We start from the raw sequence: 14,611 nt of genomic DNA, 5'->3' as shown, positions 1-14,611 counted from the left end.
CCTCCTGTTGTCACAGACAAAGTACACCAAGTCACTGAAAGGAAGATGGGGTCAGGAGAGACTGCAGGCTCCCTGCTTGGCCTGGAGAGCTCAGCAGTGCCATAGGGACACTGCAGTGTACTTTCCTCCCCTGTCCCTTCACTAAGCTTTTGCCTCCCTGCTTAGCCTTGCCCCCAGCACACATGTGGCCATTCTCAGGTTGGTATAAAGCTTTCCATGCCAGCCCCAGATTGCCTTGTGAGGAATTTGCTGTCATCCCTTACCACTGACTAAATGCTGTCACTACTTCCCCTCCTGTGACTAAGCAAATGCGCAATGGCAGGTCTGTGTTAACTCTCCTACTTCCAAAGCCATGACCAATCCACATGCTTTCCAGATCCCAGGAAAAACAACCTGGTGGAGATCATCTTGGATGTCAACGTCAGTCAGCTAACTGAGAGGCTGAAGGGGATGTTCATCCGCCAGATTGGGGTCCTCCTGGGGGTGCTGGATTCCGACATCATTGTGCAAAAGATTCAGCCGTACACGGAGCAGAGGTAGCTGGGCAATGATTGGGGGGAGAAAAGGAAAGATCAGGGGGTAGATGGAGAAGGGTGGGCTCTCTAATCAGGAACTACTCATGGTGTCCATCTCATTAATGAGCTGTCTTCTGGCACAGGTCGCATGCTCTGTACTATATAGCAGCCAGTTGCTAGGGCACAATAAGGTCTGAGGGGGGCCCTTTACTTTGCAGGCTACAATCTGGGAAAGGAGGTAACCAAGTAAACATCTCATCTCAATATGGGGCAGATTTGACACAATATAAGCTATCAGGGAACTCAGAGGTAAGGGCAGTCCATTCTGGAGAATTCCAGGAGAGCCCAAAGATTTTCCAGAAGTAGAACATGCTTTGAACATGTGACCAGCACAGGAAAACTAAAAGGAAGTTCAGAAGAAAGAAGCACTATGAACCGTGACCTTGAGGTGGGAAAGTGCCGGGTTTCTTCTGGAAGAAGTCATTTGGTTCAGAGCGTAGTGGGCCCCAGGATATGGTCAAAGAAGGGCTGCCTGTGGAGCCTGGAGGAGTTGAGTGTGACAGTTTGGGTGGGAGAACCCAAGTAGTTTGTTTTATGTGTGTGGGGTTTTGTTTACTGTTAAAGCAAGGATATAACATATTTAGATTTTTTAAAAAGTCAAATCAGTAGGGTGGAGGTTAAACTAAAATGAAAAGAGACAGAGCCTGGGAGGCTAATCAGAGGCCTTCTGGACTAGCCCAGTGAAAAGGTGGTACCCTGAATTCAGTGGTAGAAGCAGAGACAAATGAAAAGAGCAGAGGCAAACTAGCAGGCCTTGGGGGTCCTGGGAGATGGAAGATCTGTGGGATGCTTTTGGCTTGGAGTTCTGGATGGATGGTTCAGGCCATTAACTGAGGTTAGGGAGGAAGGAGGAACCCATTTTGACTATTGAATTTGGGGTGTCTTATGGGCTACATGGGGAGATGTTCCATATGGTCCTAAGTATAGGCAGGAAGTTGGGGTGGAAGGAGAGCCGGGGTCACCAGTGTCTAGGCAGAAGTCAAACCATGAGGATGGATGAGTCACACCGGGGCGCGGCAGGAGGACAAGGACAGAATTCTGGAGAACACCGGTATTTAAGGAAGAGGCAGAGGAAGTTGAGGCAGCAGAGGAACTCAAAAAGAATAGCCAGGGAGGTAGGAGGAAGCCCGGTGACAGTGATCTGCTGGAAGTTGAGGTACAGTCTGGCATTGGGGCTACTGTAGCTTCGGAGGTTGGTGGTGCAGTGATAATGTGGAACAGCTGGGGGTGGGTGTGCTCCCCACATCGCCAATGACGGCAGAGGGCAGGTGTTCTGGTCTAAGGTAGAGCTTCTAAATAGGAAACCTCTGCAGAAGCTGATGCTGGAAGTCCTATGGGGGACGGGATGAAAATAGACCTTTTCAAGACAGTAATTCCTGGAACTTCTATATCTATTGAGGGCAAAGTGCTGAGGAAAAGGGGGTGATGGAGGTGAGTGGAGGGGACTGGTGTGGTAGATCCGGAGGAAAGGAGGAAGGGGAGGTACTGTAGTGGGAAATTGGAATGTTGATGCCAAGTCTCATGTTTTGTCTGTGGCAGGGGCAGGGCCATCTGCCTAGCGGAGGGGAGAGTGAGGTGGGAGGCAGGGGAACGGGGAAAGTCTGGAGCAGCTCTGCAGAGGGCGCCAGCTTTGAGCAGCACTGGGGTCTTGGTCCGGTCCGAGTTAGAGACGTGAGGGGAGATCAGTGCTTCCCACTTTTGGCTGAGCACAAGAATGACCTGGAACTTTATGACGGTACATTGCCCAAGCCTCATTCCTGGAGAGGAGCATTCACTGGAGTGGGACTTGGGCTCCTAAGGCTTAAAAGCTTCCCGGGGATCTGATGTGCAGTCAGGGTAGACTAGGTAAACTAGAGGCAGTTTGATTAGGACTCACTCATTCACTCCTTCCTACGTTATTATTATCCCTTCTTCTTTCTTCTTCTTTTTTCCTCCTTTTCCTCTTCTTGGTATGCTTAGCCAACTAGGTGTAGCAATAAGGCAAAATCCAAGTTGGTGGGAATTGGGTGGGTAGAAGCAGTGAGGAAAGGTTTTAGCCACAGTGCTGGGAACAGCATTGTTGGTGGGTGTGCTTGGACTTGCCATCACTGCATATGGGGCACAGGGAAGAGAGAGGCATCTGGATTTCTCTGGGTTCCTGGCTTGGACTCGGTTGACTGAGTTGAGAATTCAGGAGGAGCATGTGCTTGGGGAGTGGGGTGTTATAGCCCTTGCGCACCAGTGTGAGCCCTGATGTGCACAGGCCACTTCACCTCTCGGAACCTCTTTATCACCTGTGAAAATGCTAGTACCTGTTTTATAAGATTGATATTGAAGATTGAATAACATGATATTTTCGTAAGTCCCTAACATAGCATTCAATGAATGGTTTTTACCATGAGTTTATTTTGAGACAAGTTGGGTTCAAGGTTCCCGAGAGATCTAGAGTAGATATTCTTGCAAACATTTGCAGGTATAGAGTGGTCACTATTGGTCCTGTGGGGAACGGAGATAAAGATGTGAGGATTATTAGCATTCCAGCAGAAATCGAAGCTGTAAGTATAGAGTAGGTAACTGGGAGAAAATAATGGGAAATGGACCATATATATCTTTTAAGGTGTGTTTTCTTGATTTTGGAATCTGCAAGACTTCATTGTTATTCTCACTGTGTAGCAAGCTTTTAGTTAATGATGGTTCTTCCCAAAATTTATGTTATTTCATGCATACAAAATGATGAGTGTCTGCACTGACACCTTGGGAAAAATATAAAGGCTGTTTATACTGGCAGCAACTGGTCCAGGGCCTATGGGATACCTGGATCCTCCTAGCCAACCTACATGCTGAGGGGGTCAGTATCTTGGGTTTAACCCAGTGTGACCCACTGATTATGGAAGGTTTGATTTATGGAGTTCAAGAAGCATACTATCAAAAATTAAGGCGAAGGCTGGGGTTGTGGCTCAGTGGCAGAGAGCTTGCCTAGAACATGTGAGGCACTGGGTTCGATCCTCAGCATCACATTAAAAATAAATAAATAAACAAACTAATTAATTAATTTATTAAAGATAATGTGTCTATGTACAACTAAAAAAATTTTTTTAAAAACAAAGGCTAAGACAAAGAGAACAGAATTTGTGCTACCCATATACGGGTTCAAACATGGTTCATCTTGAGTAGAAATTGACCCTCAGAAAGCAAAGAGATTCTGGGCATGGAGTAACAGTGTTGTACCAGCCACACCATCTTATTTTTGCTGTTATAGTAACAGTCGCTTTGGCTTTTGGGGCCTGTGGATAATCTTTGATACTTTCCAACAGTTTACACTTTATAAAGCACCGTGGTTGGTTTAATCAGTAACCAAGCCATAAACCCAGCAGCACCACTGTCGGGTGTGAAAGGCTGCCGACCCGTATATTGCCATGACGAAATCCCCAATCTTCTCTTCCTCCTGTTACCTGTTTGAAATGGGTGATCCTGTTAGTTGGGGCATTGTTAAAGTATAGGCTTTGGAGTTCAGACATGACAGGGTGAGGATCTGGCTCTGTCATAATTGACTGTGTGACCTTGGGCAAGTTACTCAACCCCTCTGAGCCCCAAAGTTGTCCTCTGAGAAATGAAGATGGCACTGATAACACCTTTCTGTGACAGAATGCATGTGATCCTCACCAGTGTTGGGCACAGCAGAAAGTGCTTAGTAATTAGTTCTAGCTCCTGCTGCCCGGTGGATCCCTAATGTTCATCATACTATCACATGTCTCTGCAGCACCAAGATGGTATTTTTTGTTCAGAATGAACCTCCGCACCAGATCTTCAAAGGCCACGAGGTGGCAGCAATGCTCAAGAGTGAGCTGCGAAAGCAAAAAGCAGATTTCCTGATATTCGGAGCCCTGGAGATCAACACTGTCAGTGAGTAATCCCGGGACGGGATGAGAGCCTGCCCCTCTGCAGCTTTCCTCCTCCCGGCTGTGCTCATCTCCTTTCTGTGGGAACTTTCAGTTGTTTTCCTTCACCACCATTGTGGCAAGGAGTCCCCATTCACCTAGGGGTCCTTACCTTGTGCCCCATGCCCATGTGCCTAAGGTGGTGCGCAGGGAGGCTGCAATGAAAAAATTACATCTTTATTTTCACTATCCTCAGGTTGAAATTCATACGCTCCCTCAGTTGCACAGGTGGGCACTGTTAGCGGCACCTGTGTCTTGAAGGCAACAGAAATCACAAGTCATCTCCTATCACATTACATGACAAAGTGCCATTTTTACTCATCACTACTTCAGCATTACAATAGTACTTAGACATCTTATTACTTAATGTTTTAATAAAGGCACTTTAGTTTGAAAATTTGTGTTCTTAAGTCAAAACCATATTCACTATAACTATTTCCTTTGTAATACTACATATATTGTCCTATTGGTTTTATTGTTCTGAGAAGGGGGTGTATGGGACACAAAAGATGAACAGTCTCTTACAGAACAAGGAAGACCAACTGGAGCTGTCTCTGGGGGCCTTGGTGACCCTCTGTCTCGTGCAGCGTGCCCCAGCCATGCTGGGAAAGCTCCTGGGTCTGGGCTGCAGGAAATGGCACCACAGGACACTGAGCAGGCCTTGCCTGAGTGTCTTCACAGCCTGCATGCTGGGTGTTGGTTGTCCCCTGGGCTCTGACTGTCAACGTTTTCCCTCTCCTGCTACCTTCAGCATGTCAACTGAACTGTTCTGAGCATGGCCACTGTGATTCATTCACCAAAAAATGTATCTGTGACCCTTTTTGGATGGAGAATTTCATCAAGGTGCAGCTAAGAGATGGAGACAGCAATTGTGGTGAGTCTATGTAGCCCAGATTGGTTGCTTTGGCTGTAGTGTGGATCTGCACCACGGGGACAGGTATTTCTGAGGAGAAGAGCAGGCGAGGAAAGAACTCTTGTGTTTTTTGTTTGTAGGGAGCTTTTCCCTTTTTCTTCACACTTGCTCAACTTTAGTGGAAAATCTGGGCATAGTGTATATGCCTGTAATCCTAGCATCTTGGGAGGTTGAGGCAGAAGGATAGCAAGGTTGAGGCCAGACTGGGAAACTTAGTGAGATCCTGTCTCAGAATAAAAAATAAAAAGGGCTGGAGATGTAGCTTAGTGGTAGGTGCCTCTAGGTTCAACCCTCAGTACTAGGGAGGAAAAATTAAACTCTGGAGTACTCACGGAAGAAGAATGAGGCTTACGTCGGACCAGCTGCACACTGCAAGCAGCCCACCACATGGCTTCTGTCCTTTTGGAGCACATGCATGCTGTCGCCTGATGGAAGCCTGCAGTTCGTCATGTAGAGCTCTGTGCCTGCACACTACTGCAGGACCTCGGGGCATTCATGGAGCAGGGCCTTGGATGCAGGGCCTTTCAGAAGCATGCAGCTGTCCTGGACTCCAGGGTCTTGCCTTTTCATGTGTACAGTTGGAAGCCCCCGGGGAACAACTCATTTCTGCCTTCCAGACTCTCTCTTCCCAGCCCTCACTATTTTGATTTTCTTGGCAGAGTGGAGTGTGTTGTACGTTATCATTGCTACCTTTGTGATTGTTGTTGCCTTGGGGATCCTGTCTTGGACCACAATCTGTTGTTGTAAGAGGTAGGATGGATTCTCCTTTGAAACTCATTTGGGGGACTTGTCATTTGGTACCTTCCACATGGAAGAACCACAGTCATGGTTGGAGGGGTTTGGGTCACTCAAGGTCTGTGGAGAAAGTTCCTCACCCTCAAACCCTGCTGAGGGCAGGTGCACTTGCCTTTGGTCAGGTGGGGAGACTGCCCCTGGGGATATCTGCAACCTCAGAACCCTGGGGTAGGGGAGAGTGGAGCAGATCCCACCCAAGTGCATGTCCTTGGATGCTCCACACCCGGCCTTACACTAGAACACAGGAGTTTTTACTCTGCATCCTCCCTAGTTGAGAATTGTAGGTATGTCTGATTTCACACAGTTGTAGACTTGGATTTTCGATGATGAGTGGTCTAGGTTTCTTAGTTTTATATAGCCTTACAACATTTCATAGTTACATTTATTATATGTTTTTCATTATTAGTATGATTTTTGTGTTTACTGTGTTTTATGACATTTGGTAGGTAATATCTTTTTTATAACCATAGCAGCCTTTTCTCGCTTTATGAATAAGGAAACTTAGGTTCAGAAAATCATGTCACCTGACTGAGAAGCAGTAAGTGACAGGGCTGGGATTTATCCTACAATGTTACCTCATGTAGGACTTAGAAAGTTAAAAGAACTTAAAAAATCCCACAGCCTGAGACAACCACCATGAGCCAACTCAGTTAACCAGGAGACGTGCTGCTCCCTCCGCCCACACTGCTAGTCAGGTTCCTTTTCTGTGCATTTCCACCAGTGGTCCTTGTTGATCTGTGGAGTGACGAGGCCACACTAAGGTGGTCACAGCTCCCTTGCCTTCCCAGGGCTGGGAGGAACATTTTATGAGGAACAAATCACAGTTACCACCTTCCCTGGCTGCAAAGTGAGGAGAGCCACCCCCACGGGGACACCCTGCATGCACTGGCCCTTGTCCTGATTCTCAAGAGAACCTCTTTCCTGAGCAAATTCCTGGGAATTGTGTGTTTTAGGCAAAAAGGAAAACCCAAGAGGAAAAGCAGGTACAGGATCCTGGATGCCACTGATCAGGAGAGCCTGGAGCTGAAGCCGACCTCCCGAGCAGGTAGGGCCTGGAAGCTGGGGCCGTCATCGCTAGCTCATTGCTCCACAGCTATGTGCTGCACAAGCATATTGTTCCCTTGCCTGCTGAAGGTCCCCTGGGTGGCAGAAGCCACATGCAGGACAGGCTGTTTCCTGGGCTGACATCTCAGTGCTCCTTTTGCTCTGCAGAGATGCCAGGCCTCCTGGTTCCTTTGCCTCCCATGTGGTGAAGGTTAGGGTCCTTGGCCCCTTATGCCTGTCCTTTCTGGACAGACAGCAGATCAGAACAAGTGTCTGCTGGCTTACTTCCTTCTCAGTCACCTCCTTCCGCCTTCCTCTCTCCATCATCTGTGGGTCCACAGCTGCCATCTTTGTCTTAGGGTCAGTGGGCAGGTAGCTGCCCTGCTGGCTGTAGGTGTTTCAAACACTGTCACATGCTTCCCACAGAAGGATGGATTTCCTACTGCACCAGACTGAGTGGTGGCACTGGGGGAGTTAGGCGGGTTTCGGGCCTCCCTTCTTTGCCAGGCCTGGTTACTTGGTGAGGTCCCCTTCATCATGTATGCCACAGAACAGGTGCCATTGGCCTATGGGAGCTGTGCTCCATATAAATTATTCCAAACCCTCTGCAAGTGGAACCATTTTAAACACCCCTCCTGCTTCAGGCTTTGTGTTAGAGGAGGCTGCAGGGGGTAGTCCTGATAGGACTGCCCTCAGAGAATTTTGGCCTGGTTGGGGAGACGCATCTGCAGAGAGAAAGTGTTCTTGGGCAGGCAGCCTGGGCCCTGAGCCTGAGCAGCTCTGTCTGAGCACTGGGTGGCGGGGCCTGCTATGATCCCAGCACACCAGGGAGCAGAGGACTGAGGAAAACCACAGTGCCCACCCCTGCAGTGGCATTACTCTTAAGACTGTTTTTCTCCCTCTTGGAGTCTTTTCATGACTTACTATTTCCAGCACAAAAAGCTACAGGGCGAGAAGTTCACCAGGGCCCTTCTCTTGTGGGCAGCCTCTGGCGAGGGAAGCAGGAGACCCACCAATGGGTCTGAGCAGCCAGAAGGGCTAGCTTGGGCTCTGGCTCTGTGGAGGACCAGGTCCAGCAAGGGCACAACCGCTGCAGGATGCTGTTTGGGATTCAGCGACACATTGTATGGTGTGGAGCTGCAGAAGTTCAGCTTGAAGAGGAGGAGCGTGGGCATGGGGCACCGAGAAGGGAGTGTGTGGCATTGAGCCCGAACAGAGGCACGTCAGGTGTTGGCTGTGAAAGCAGGGCAGCTGCGTGGAGCCTCTGAGGGTTACAGGGAGCACGGAGATGCCCGTCCTCAGGAGACCAGGTCTGTAGTCAGCAATTCTGGTTTTGTTATTCTATTGATTTTTTTTTTCAGACTTGTATTAAAGTATAGTAGATTGAACCATATAAAATTACTGATATTTGACTTTTTTGACCTACCAAATGATAGTTTGTGTTTCAACCTATTTTGGTCAGAAAATCGTAGGTATAGCAGTGCTTGGTCTCCACAGGTGAATGAACTCATGTAATAAGCTCCCCAGGTCCCCCTCTTTGTGCTTCTGTCCTGTCAGTGCTCTTCTCCCAGTTCACACTGGTGTCTTGGAGTAGTTTATATGAAAGGAATCATCATGTGTTTGGCACCTTTCACTCACCATCAGATTGATGAAATTTATCCGTGTAATTCATTCACATTGCTATCTAATTTCTGTTGTGTGACCCACGTGCTCCTCATGGTCCCTGGTTTGTTCTAATTAAATGGCTGCTTGGGACTTCAAAAGTCCCCACTCCTGCCATGTGCCTGCTCTCCCACCTCCAGTGCCCAGCCAGTGAAGCCAGAGTCAACCCAGAACCACGGAGCCAGCACCGACACGGAGTGAGGCTGCATCCTCACGCTGTGTTGGGGACTCTGTGTCCACACTGAGCCAGAAGATGGCTGGAGGCTCATTCTCCAGGGTCTGTGTTCTCTGCTTTCCTGTCTTCCACCTCATTCCACTACCCTATTCAGAAAGGGATGTGATAAAACACCCCAAATCTAGAAAGAAAGAACAGTACTGGGTGGCACTAACAGAGCTCAGGGACACTGGGGGTGAGGACCCAGCAACAGAGCCCAGGTTTCATCTCCAGTCTGTGCTTTCTGTGACTTCCCTTAGTGGACTGTCTCAGCCATCTGAGACAGGGAGGATGTGTCCTTGTATCTGCCTGGACTAGAGAGGGGGCCTTGGCTCTCCCTGTACCTTGGCCCCTGTTTGGGCTGGGGTGAGGGTGCAGGGTGTGGCTCAGGCCTGGGCAGGGCTGTCTCCTGACCCTGGGGTTCCTCATCTTCCTTGCAGGTGTCAAACACAAAGGCCCCATGCTGAGCAGCAGCCTGATGCACTCTGAATCGGAACTGGACAGCGATGATGCCATTTTCACGTGGCCAGACCGGGAGAAGGGCAAGCTCCTGCATGGTCAGAATGGCTCTGTACCCAACGGGCAGACACCGCTGAAGGCTAGGAGCCCACGGGAGGAGATCTTATAGCTATCTGGTCTGTCTCCTCAGAGTAGGGATTGGTAGTGCCAGGGCCCAAGCACTGCCAGGCTGGTTCCCTATCACCCAGGTCCCAGGGCAGCTGATCTCCCAGTATATGATGGTTACTCCACCCCAACCCCCCACCCCAAAACTACTGGTACTTGAATCACAGACACTGTCCAGGAACCCATGAGCGAAGCTGTGAATGAAGAGATTTCCTCTTTGAACCTGTCTGGTAGGCCCCCAGAACATCCTCACCTCAGGGGCTCCTTTATTGCAAGTCCCTCTTCCCCACCCAAGGGCAAGTACGGCCTGCATCAGCATCCTCTGCAGCTGCCCTGTGGTAGTGCTACTGGACCCAGGGTGCTACACAGAACCAAGAGCCAACAGCCTCCTGGCTCCAGGGGCTCAATGGAGGGTATGTTCTTTCTTCTCTTCTCTGGGGCATAGTGGGCCCCCTGGCAAGGCCAAGAGGACGTGGCATCCCTGCCCCACCACAGATACTAGAACACTAGTGAGAAACAACGCCTGGCCCTCGGCACTGGAGCCTGCTCCCTTCTCTGATCAGCACTATCAGGAGAGGACTGACTGTCTGGGGGTGATGAGGGGCCCTGGTTTGGGGGGACTTTTGTGACACAAGCAGTGTCCCCCTTTCTTCCTCTGACTGGCAGCTGCTGCTTCCAGGCTCAGGCCACCACTCTGTGTCCCTAGAGGAGATAGCCACAGACTGGAATGTTGTGGCATGAGAGTGCATGTGTGTGACTGTCCACTGTGGTCTCCCAGTCCCTCCATCTGTGTCTTTTCAATGTCTCTGCTGCACATGTGTGTTGAGTGAACGCGTGCGTATCTTCTCACCGGGCTCTTGGCTGCTCAGAAGGAAACTTTGACTCAGTCTCTCAGCTCCGTGAAACAGAGAGGAATCCCACTGGTTTCTGTCACTGTTCCTCAGACCTACTAGCTGGGAATTGAGGAATGGGAGCTTTGGGGGAAGGACTTCTAAAAAGAGATAATTTCTACTACTGCACTACTACTGTGTGTTGTAAGATGATTAAACATATATTTAATTGTGTGCCTACATCTCTGACCTGTGTCACAGGGCTAACCACGGTTGCAGCCTTCAAGCTCTTGCCCTTGGCAGGCAGTTTTGGACCTGCCATCAGCACATGTGACCCATGGTGCTGGGTCCTGCCTGCAATGGTGGGTGGGAATGCAGCACTCCTACCCTTTGGCTAAGGGAGGTGAGTTTTTTGTTCTTCCTTCTCATACCTTTGTCCCTCTGTCTAAGCTAGGGGACCGAGTGTCCTAAGATCCAGAGTAAGACCTTAAGAAATTTTGGCCACTGCTATTCTCTTTTGTGTTAACCAGCCTTAAGTGTGTGTACTTCTCATAGTTCATGAAGCCCTTTGCTGGATATGTGACAGAGGGGAAGGGCTGGGCTAAGAAAGGGAGATGAGAGCAAAGGCCACTGAACCTGTGCTTTGCCCAAGCTCTGTATAAAAACCAGCTGCAGGGGGGCAGCAGTGTCTCTGATCTTACAAGTCCAGAAGTTGAGTCATAGTGAGAAGTGGTTCAGTCCACACAAGCAGTGACTGAACTCGGGCTCAGTAGAGCCCCCTGCTCACACTGCTCAGGGCTTCTTCAGAAATAGTCCCTGGGTTAGGTCTGGGATGGAGCATGAGAATTTGCCTAATGATGTCCTAGAAGATGCTGAGCCCCCCCTGGTGCAGGGCCCCAATCCAAGGACCTCTAGGTGAGAAATGCATGGTCAGCCTCTTTCTTGCGTGCGCACACACACGCAGAGCTGTAGCCTTTCCATCCTGAATGATGGTGGAGGGAGTAAGTACAGAGACCTCTATCTTGCCAAGGGGTGTACTCAAAGTGGGGCCAATCTGCTCAGCTGGGAATGGTAGGGCTGGATGATGCAGTGCTCCAGTCTGAATCGCCACAGCAGGTGGGCTCAGGGCCTAGTGGGCCATAGGGGGAGGAACCTGACAGAAAACATTGAGCCTATTCAGAGTAGAAACTATTCAATATTTGCAGTTTGGGCAACAGAAACAATGGAGCTGAGTGAGGCTTGCTGGAGCAGGTGAAGTGTAGGAAGGTAAGGATCTGGTGAGGCTGGGGCACTGTGAGCAGCCTCCAAGAATTCAGGAATGCTCTACAGGGTTCAAGTGCTCTGGCTTTCTTTCCCCTGGCCTGTCTGGTAAGCAGCAGGAGCTGCAGAGATCCTCACACACACTGAGAGAATATGCCTGCAGTCAGGCCACCAGTCTCCAAGATAGACTGAGGGAACAGCCTTGACACTTTTGTGGATTTGTGTTGATTGGTTGGAGGGCCCCTATATATTTCTCTAGCCAAACTTGGCCACTGCTGTAATCTTCCACTCCTTAACTCCCCATCTGATGATGGTGGCTACCTAGTGTCTATTAGTATTAGGCTGTGGCCATCCACTGTTGTGCCTCCTCTCCTACTTGGAGAGTACCCATAAGGCTCCCTTGGTCACAAGGAATGAAACTGAGGTTACCTCTCATGGGAACAAGGAAACTTTTATCCAGTTCTTCTTACTGCCAATACCCAGTACTTGTCTTGGCAAGTTACTGTGATGCCCTATTCCACCTTCCTGGCTGTGTTTTATTTACTCCACTTCTAATAAATCAACACATTCCTGTGCATTGACATTGGTGGTTCTCATGGACTTTTAGGAAACTTTTTTAAAGCACTGAGTCCTAGAACCTAAACCCAGATTTTTAAGTGTTTAACTGATCTTTATTAATTCCTTAGGTAATTTGTGCAGGTATACCACGTCCATTTGAAGGGAAAAAATAGCTATTAGCAGCTCAGCTTCAAAATACTTGCTACCAGTTGGAAGGAAGCTAACAGGCACCCAGTATCCCCTGATCAGCCCAGGAAAAGGCCCTTGAGATTAAGTGTGGCAGAGGTTGCTATTCATCAAACCCCAGAGCTTGTCATGTCCCCCACAACTGCTGACATGAGGTGATAGATCTTGTAGCCCAGAAAACCAATCTCACTTTAAATGCCCATTTCTGTGATCTTGCTTAAACAACTAGTTCAAAGCCAATGCAAAGGTGGTTAGTTCAAGCTTTGTGCTATAAATGGCTGCAGCATTTCAGGATTCTTCAACTGAAATACAGCTGCACTGAGAAGTTATTTTAGCCATATGCAGTAGTCACCCACACCCAAATCTTTGAGAACCCAGTGTCCTTAATGAATATTTTAAAAGATTCCCCCAAATACTGAGCCTCCCTCCCCAAGGAAATGGAGTTACCATATACCGGGAGGGGCTGGTAAGACATGAGAAGAGACGTGTGCTATTGCTGAATGGAGGACAATTGGTCAAGTCGCTGGTATCACTGAGACCCTATCAAGGCCGCCAAAGGCTCTGCCGGGATGGACAGGAGTGGGCTGGCGGATGATACCTAGGGATTGTGCCTCTCCCTGGTGCTGCTGCTTCCCAAAGACCTAAATCAGGTAAATCTCTAAGCAGTTGCTGGGCGATTGGTCAATCTCAACTCTAAGGTACCTGGAGGTCAAGACTTTCCCCTTGTTAAGCTTACTGGCAGGGCAGCACAGAGGTAACAGGCTAAAATACCCAGATGCCACAAGAGGAGTATGACCTCTGAGTCCCAAACAGCAACTAACATGGACTATCCAAACCAAGAATTTAAAATAAGGCAATATAATTAGGGAAATCCTAGCAATGTGAACAGGAACATGAACCAAGTGGAAACATTAAGTGTGAAAACATAGTGAATGGGTTGGGGGTGGCTCAGTGATAGAGCACTTGCCTAGCACGTGAGGCACTGGGTTCCAACCTCAGCGCCATGTCAAAATAAAAATAAAGATATTGTACGACCAAAAAAAAAAAAAAAAAAGCAGCAAATGGGATAAAGAACAGATGAGAGCCAAAAACAGTGAGCTGGAGCATAATCTGGTGAAAATATGGGGTCACATGGTCTCACACATATGACTGTTTTAACTCGGTAATAAACACAAGTCTAAGGCATTTCTATGGAGAAGTGGCGGAGTCCAAGAGTGGGGCACTGAAAGGGTAAGAGGAACTAACAAATGCAAAAGAAAGAAAACACATGTCAAGTCAGAAAGACAAGCCTACCAGAAGAGGAGCTTCTTTTGGCTAAATCTAAGACAATGAGTTATCAAAATAAATAATCAAAGCTCCAGATTATAACTTAAAAAAAAAATTTTAGTTGTAAATGGACACAATACCTTTATTTATTTTTATGTGGTGCTGAGGTTGGATCAGGGACTACTGCTGATCCACAACCCAAGTCCCCTGATTATAATTTTAAAAAACCTTTTTTTTAGTTGTAGATGGACACAATTTATTTTTTATGTGGTACTGAGGATCAAACCCAGTACCCGACATACGCTAGGCAAGTGCCCTACCACTGAGCCACAACCCCAGGCCCACCAGATTATAACTTAATGAGTAAAATAGGAATCCATTATGTATATATGTACATATATGCCTACATGCATGTAATTGTGTGTGTGTGTGTTTGTGTAAGTATTTTTGTTTCTCCAGTACTGGGAACTGAACCCAGGGATACTCTAGCACTTACTCTACATCTCCAGCACTTTTTTATTTTGAAACAGAGTCTTGCTAAACTGTCCATGCTAGCCTGGAAGTTGTAATCTTCCTTTCTCAGCTTCTTGAGTCCCTGGGATTACAAGTTTGCCATTTAACCTAGTTTCAGTGTGATTTTTTTTAAAAAAGATCTAAATTCTAGAGCAAAAATGATGGGGAAAACAGGGTCCCTATCAGACAAATATTAATTAAGAGAAACTGCAAAAGCAATGAAAAAAAAAAAAGACTCAATAGGGGGTGGGGCG

At 48.2% G+C, this 14,611-nt stretch overlaps 1 protein-coding gene across 7 annotated transcripts in view; it reads left to right on the top strand.

The window, feature by feature from the left end:
* The window catches only part of Kiaa0319l (KIAA0319 like), a 107,165-nt gene extending 96,357 nt beyond the window's left edge, over positions 1-10,808 (top strand). For 6 of the 7 annotated variants that reach the window (XM_021735469.3, XM_040288367.2, XM_078025904.1 and 3 more), the window contains 6 exons: positions 377-536; positions 4,315-4,457; positions 5,244-5,366; positions 6,065-6,155; positions 7,154-7,245; positions 9,561-10,808. In XM_021735469.3, the coding sequence (XP_021591144.2) occupies positions 377-536; positions 4,315-4,457; positions 5,244-5,366; positions 6,065-6,155; positions 7,154-7,245; positions 9,561-9,748 (797 nt within the window). In that variant the 3' untranslated portion in view covers positions 9,749-10,808. Of the gene's footprint in view, positions 1-376; positions 537-4,314; positions 4,458-5,243; positions 5,367-6,064; positions 6,156-7,153; positions 7,246-9,046; positions 9,184-9,560 lie in introns of all 7 variants that reach the window. The other variant, XR_005735097.2, reaches the window with a different exon arrangement.
* Positions 10,809-14,611: the final 3,803 nt, after the last annotated feature.

Source organism: Ictidomys tridecemlineatus, chromosome 11, assembly GCF_052094955.1.
Source record: "Ictidomys tridecemlineatus isolate mIctTri1 chromosome 11, mIctTri1.hap1, whole genome shotgun sequence".
In the NCBI taxonomy this organism is placed as follows: domain Eukaryota; kingdom Metazoa; phylum Chordata; class Mammalia; order Rodentia; family Sciuridae; genus Ictidomys; species Ictidomys tridecemlineatus.
This window is presented reverse-complemented; position numbering and strand designations above follow the sequence as displayed.